Raw genomic sequence first — 5,398 nt, forward strand, 5'->3', positions numbered from 1 at the left:
AAGTTCACCACAGTTACATGTGAAATATCATTGTTCAATGCAATCGACCTTGTACTAGAATGAGGGTTGTCCTGGAGCTCCACCAGGATATTCAATCTAGTTTCATCATCTACTCTAGGACGACCCGCACGAGGAGCATCTTTCACACTACCAGTTTCCTCAAACCTTGCCAGTACCCTACTAACCGTAGATTGCGTAATTGGTGGTCTGTCAGGGTACGTTGCATTAAATAATTGGCAAGCTTCTTGATGGGTTCGTAACTTATCGCCGAAACCAATCATCCTCAAAATATCAATTCTTTCGCGTTCACTAAGTTTTGCCATTTCGAATTAAACGATTTCACCAAAGAATGTTAAATCGGTACTGATTTTTAGTCTTCAATATTTCAGGTAATCTACTCCTTTCAAGTAAACATTTCTTTGGATCTTTTTTTTTTGAGGAATTTATCGGCAAACTCGAAGACAAAAAGTCGACCTTAATTTGCTACATACTATTTGGATTTTGTGCGGTTGAACTTGGTTCTAAATTTTGCAGTTTAATCAGGATCCTGACAATATCTGATGAATAATTCCGCAAATATTACATAACACCAGTTGCAACTTAAGTTATCTGAAATGCTTTCTGCCGAATAAATTTTTTTCTAAGGCCTTTGATCCGTAAACAGCAAATTATTGCATTCAAGAACTTAAGGTGCATTTTTCTAAAAAAAATTCTTATGTAAGACATCGAAATTTTCACACCGTTGTTTAGATAATTATCACTGTCATCAATTTCGACCGAAAAAAATATGCGTCGTCATTTAAAAAAAAAATTGTCAACGCTGCCGTAAGTGGATTATCGAAAAAAAAAAATTCCACATAACAAGGTGCCCTGGATCAAATAAAAATCGATGGGTCTCACCGTTTTTCGAAAAAAAAATTGTTTAACGAAAATATGAATTTTATGCAGAACTTTTTCGCCACGCTGTATTTCAACAGTCAATATAATTTGTGATATAATGCAAGTCAGGTTTCAGAGTTATAAATATTAACGGATATTTTTTTTTAACCATCCACACATATGTACATTTTGAGAACAACTGTGAACTTGATACGTAATCAATCACGCTAGCGCCCCAACGAATTGCAAGTTTGCCAGGTGTTGTGTCAAGAAAATTATTTACAGTAAAACGTAAGTAAATCTGTTAGTTTCTTACAGAATGTTAAGTCTAATTCTAGTGCTCTGTGGACGGATTATAGTTCGAAAAATAGCAACAATTAAAATTATGTCAATAATCTTAACTCCGATTTTAACTTTGTAATACTGAAAACACAAAAGTCAATACTTTACTGATTTTCACGGTACGAAAATATAACTTCAAATGGTGATATATATTTTTTAATTATCTAGAAATAATCTACAACCTTAATCAAGCACATGAACTATTAGAAATCTCTTAGAGGTTAATTAATAGTTAATCATTAAAGCTCGATGCACAAAGTAAAAGCTTCAATCAATTATTTTCCAACGACTATTTGATCCTTCCACCGCTAATGTGATTTTTTGGTGCTATTTCTTTTGAGACTCTAGGACGATATTGCTTATAACTTTTAAACGGGAAGTAATACGGAAAAATTTATTAGAAAAAAGAGAGCTTTATACAGGAAAAAATATAATTCATGACATTATTAGTCGTTTCTGTCAAATCTCAAAGAAAATACTTTCGATCGAAAATGTAGCTTACCTCGTTCCATTTAACACCACGTGTCCTAAATTTTATTTATTTATACTATAGAGTTTGAGGCACCCTGTCCAACTTATTAACATCTCGCGAAAGAATTGAAAAATATTTGAAAACTTACCTATCGTCATCGTTTTCTTCATGTTTTATTTCAACATCTTCGGTTTTAATATAGGACAGGCCCTCTGCCGCATTGTTGTTACACATATTTCTTATTTTCTCTTCCACATCCAAACAATCGTTTAAGAAACTCGTGTGGGTGCCCAGCGAATCGTGACAAACTTCGCACAAGACGGGTTCTTTGGTGGAACTGAAATTCTACAAGAATTGTTAATTAACATAATTGTTTTCTAGTACACATAATTTCTATAAAAATTTCTAAAACCGCATATTGTATTTACCACTTCTGGAATATATTTGCGGAGCATATCTCCATCAACTTCTTCCACTGATGTAAACTTGCAAGGGACTACTTGCATACACAGCCGACAAATCCTCTCGTCTTCTAAGCTGTCTTTTAAATGTTCTTTACCTCCTTCCTTTAAATAAATGTCCATTAAGTCGACCGGTTCCTTATTTTCGGAATTAACGTAAGGAAAGATGCAGTCTTCGGTATCCATACAAGTTGCTTTGAATTGAAATGCGGCAAACAGTCTTACGGTACAGGAATTACATATTACGGATTTATTATCTTCCACGCTCTAAAATAATAGCGATGAAGGAAATAAAGAAGTCCAATATTCAGTAATAGTTTTGTAGCCTTCTTACCAGCTTCAGCAGAAGAACGTCAAGAACTTCTCTAATGGTTCCATCTATTGTTTTGAAGCTGCCGTCGCCAAATACGTTGAGGCAAAGCCTACACGTTTTCTCAGAGTTCCCCATTTCAATAAGCTTTATAAAAGAAACGGCAATTTCACGGAATTATAAAAAATATGTCGAGAACAAACACATACTCCAAAATCAGCTAACAGCGAACTAAACAGCTTTTTAGTGAAGTTTATAAGGCGTATGACTTCCACAACATAACCTTAATTTACGAAATAATAAAATATCAACACGATATAACGTCACACCAAAATGTTGTAGATATAGTTAGAGATGGGCAGATCATAACTAATCCGGTTCATTGATCTGACTCTTCGTACTGATCCGAGTGAACCGGTTCCTGCTCATTGATCCGGATCGGTGATGATCACCTTATAAGTTTCTGTGGTCTGTAGTATCTGTATTTATATTTATAGGTTTTCATGCATTATGTATTATATGTTTTGTGGTTCTACACTTTAGAAGGAAATATTAAAGTAGTATTAAAGTTTGAAAAAAGCATACATTTATTTTGGATTGCGAATTAAACAAAGTCTGTGGGGCCCTTCGCCTGAAGTAGGCTGCGTATCCACAGGAATTGTTCATTGAATATTGTAATGTGCAGTTAGGGTTACTAATACATATTTTCGTATTTTGTGGAAAGTTATAACAATAATGAGGAAGTTTGAAAAAAGCATACTCATGGAGGATACGTCCTGTAAGCTGTGCCTTAGTAACTTAAATACTGGAGATTTTATAATAATATAAGAAACTATTGAACAGGTCCTTTTGCTGAAACTAGTAAGAAAAGTTAAACCATTGTCATTTGAGACATTCCTGAGATATCATTTACATTTTAGAAAGGGATAAGAGAACATATATCCATAATGTGCCACACTTGTTCCGCTAAACTGTTCGCAGCGTTTAATTTAATAGCTACCTGTATGGATACGGAAGACTGTATCTTTCCTTACATTGATGTTGAAATGGGGGCGCCTGACGACCTAAGTGAAATTTATCTAAAGATAAAAGGTAAAGAGCATTTAAAAGATATGTTAGAAGACGAGAGGGTTTTGTCGACTGTGTATGCAGATAATCACTTGCGGGTTTACGTCAATAAAAGAAGTGGATGTTGATAAGCTCCACAAATATATTCCAGAAGTTGTAAGTACATTATTTAAGACAATAATCTGTTCAAATTATAATCAAGTATATTCTTTTCCAAGAAAAAGAAATTGTAATAGATTTTTTCTTACAGAACTTCAGTTTCGTCAGAGAATCCGTTATATGCAAAGTTTGTCTCGATTCATTGGACACTCACATGGGTTTTTTAATTAACTGTTTAAATGTGGAAGAGGAAGAACAAATAATTCTACGCATAATACCCAAAGAGAACCCACACGAAGGGAAGGAAAAAACTTTTGGTTGAAACACCAGGATTCGTCTAAAGTGCGGACCAACAATCGCGATTCCGATTATGAAACTAGTCAAAAGAGATATCTAGTACTCCACAAAGACATCACCAAAAAACCTGTGTTAACATGTGAATCGTATAACTATAAAACTTTCACCAAGTCCAATCATCACAAAGGCAACTTTCCCAAAAAGCAGATGTATAAATGCGATCCATGTGATTTTAAAACCATTTATAAGAGAAGTCTTGTACGGCATCAACTACAACATAAACACATCCCAGAGGAGGAGATGTTCAAATGCGAATCATGTGCTTATAAAGCCTTTTATAAGAGGAGTCTTACGCATCACCGACTAAAGCATAAAGACGTTCCTGAGAAGATGTTCAAATGCAATTCATGCGATTTTAAAACCATTTATAAGAGCAATCTTACACAACATCGACTAAAACATAAAGACATCCCGCCCGAGAAGATGTTCAAATGTGGTTCCTGCGACTTTAAAACCATTTATAAGAAGAGCCTAAGACAACATCAAATAACACATAAAAACATCCCTGAAGGGGAAATGGTCAAATATTATTCCTGCGATTTTAAAACCATTTATAAAAGCAATCTTACACAACATCGACTAAAACAGAAAGACATCCCGCCAGAGAAGATGTTCAAATGTGATTCCTGCGAATTATTTAAAACTATTTATAAGAAGAGCCTTAGACAACATGAAATAACACATAAAAACATCCCCGAAGGGGAAATGTTCAAATGTTATTCCTGCGATTTTAAAACCATTCATAAGAACAATCTTACGCAACACCAGTTAAAGCACAAGGCCTTCTCCGAGAAACTTAAATGCAATTTGTGTGATTATAAAACCTGGTGTAAGTCCTATTTTACAGGTTTTATAAACATCAGCTGAGACACAAAGACATTCCAGAGGAGAATATATTGAAATGTGATTCCTGCGATTTTAAAACCATTCATAAGAGGAGCCTTATACAACATCGAGTAACACATAAAAAGATCCTTGAAGTGGAAATGATGTTGAAATGCGACTCCTGCGATTTTCAAACCATTCATAAGAGGAACCTTACGCGACATCGACTAAAACATAAAGACATCACCAAGAAGGAGATGTTGGAATGCGGTTCATGCAATTATAAAACCATAAGCACAGCCTTAAACGACATCAACTACAGCACAAAGGCATCGCTGAAAGGAAATATTGAAATGCAATTCCTGAGATTTTAAAACCATTCATAAGAGCAATCTTATTCGACACCAATTAAAGCACAAGGACTTCTCTTAAATGCAATTTGTGTGATTATAAAGTATAAGTACTATCTTACACATCAGCTTAGACACAAAGACATCCCAGAAGAGAAGATATTGAAATGGTATTCGTGTGATTATAAAACCATTTATAAGAGTAATTTAACACAACATCTGTCGAGACATAAGG

At 34.5% G+C, this 5,398-nt stretch overlaps 2 protein-coding genes across 2 annotated transcripts in view; one reads left to right on the plus strand and one right to left on the minus strand.

Moving 5' to 3' along the window:
* Positions 1–2,735, minus strand: part of LOC108908727 (zinc finger protein 761-like) — an 11,817-nt gene extending 9,082 nt beyond the window's left edge. The window contains exons 1-3 of the mRNA XM_023454997.1: positions 2,489–2,735; positions 2,122–2,421; positions 1,842–2,038 (exon numbers count right to left, since the gene is read on the minus strand). Of these exons, the coding sequence (XP_023310765.1) occupies positions 1,842–2,038; positions 2,122–2,421; positions 2,489–2,602 (611 nt within the window). The 5' untranslated portion in view covers positions 2,603–2,735. The remainder of the gene's footprint in view (positions 1–1,841; positions 2,039–2,121; positions 2,422–2,488) is intronic.
* Positions 2,736–4,135: 1,400 nt separating this feature from the next.
* Positions 4,136–5,187, plus strand: LOC108908728 (zinc finger protein 761-like). The gene is made up of 2 exons (XM_018712853.1): positions 4,136–4,755; positions 4,836–5,187. The coding sequence occupies exons 1-2, from the start codon at positions 4,136–4,138 to the stop codon at positions 5,185–5,187; spliced, it is 972 nt and encodes a 323-aa protein (XP_018568369.1).
* Positions 5,188–5,398: the final 211 nt, after the last annotated feature.

The sequence above is a fragment of the Anoplophora glabripennis genome, unplaced genomic scaffold (assembly GCF_000390285.2).
Source record: "Anoplophora glabripennis isolate ALB-LARVAE unplaced genomic scaffold, Agla_2.0 scaffold446, whole genome shotgun sequence".
In the NCBI taxonomy this organism is placed as follows: Eukaryota; Metazoa; Arthropoda; class Insecta; order Coleoptera; family Cerambycidae; genus Anoplophora; species Anoplophora glabripennis.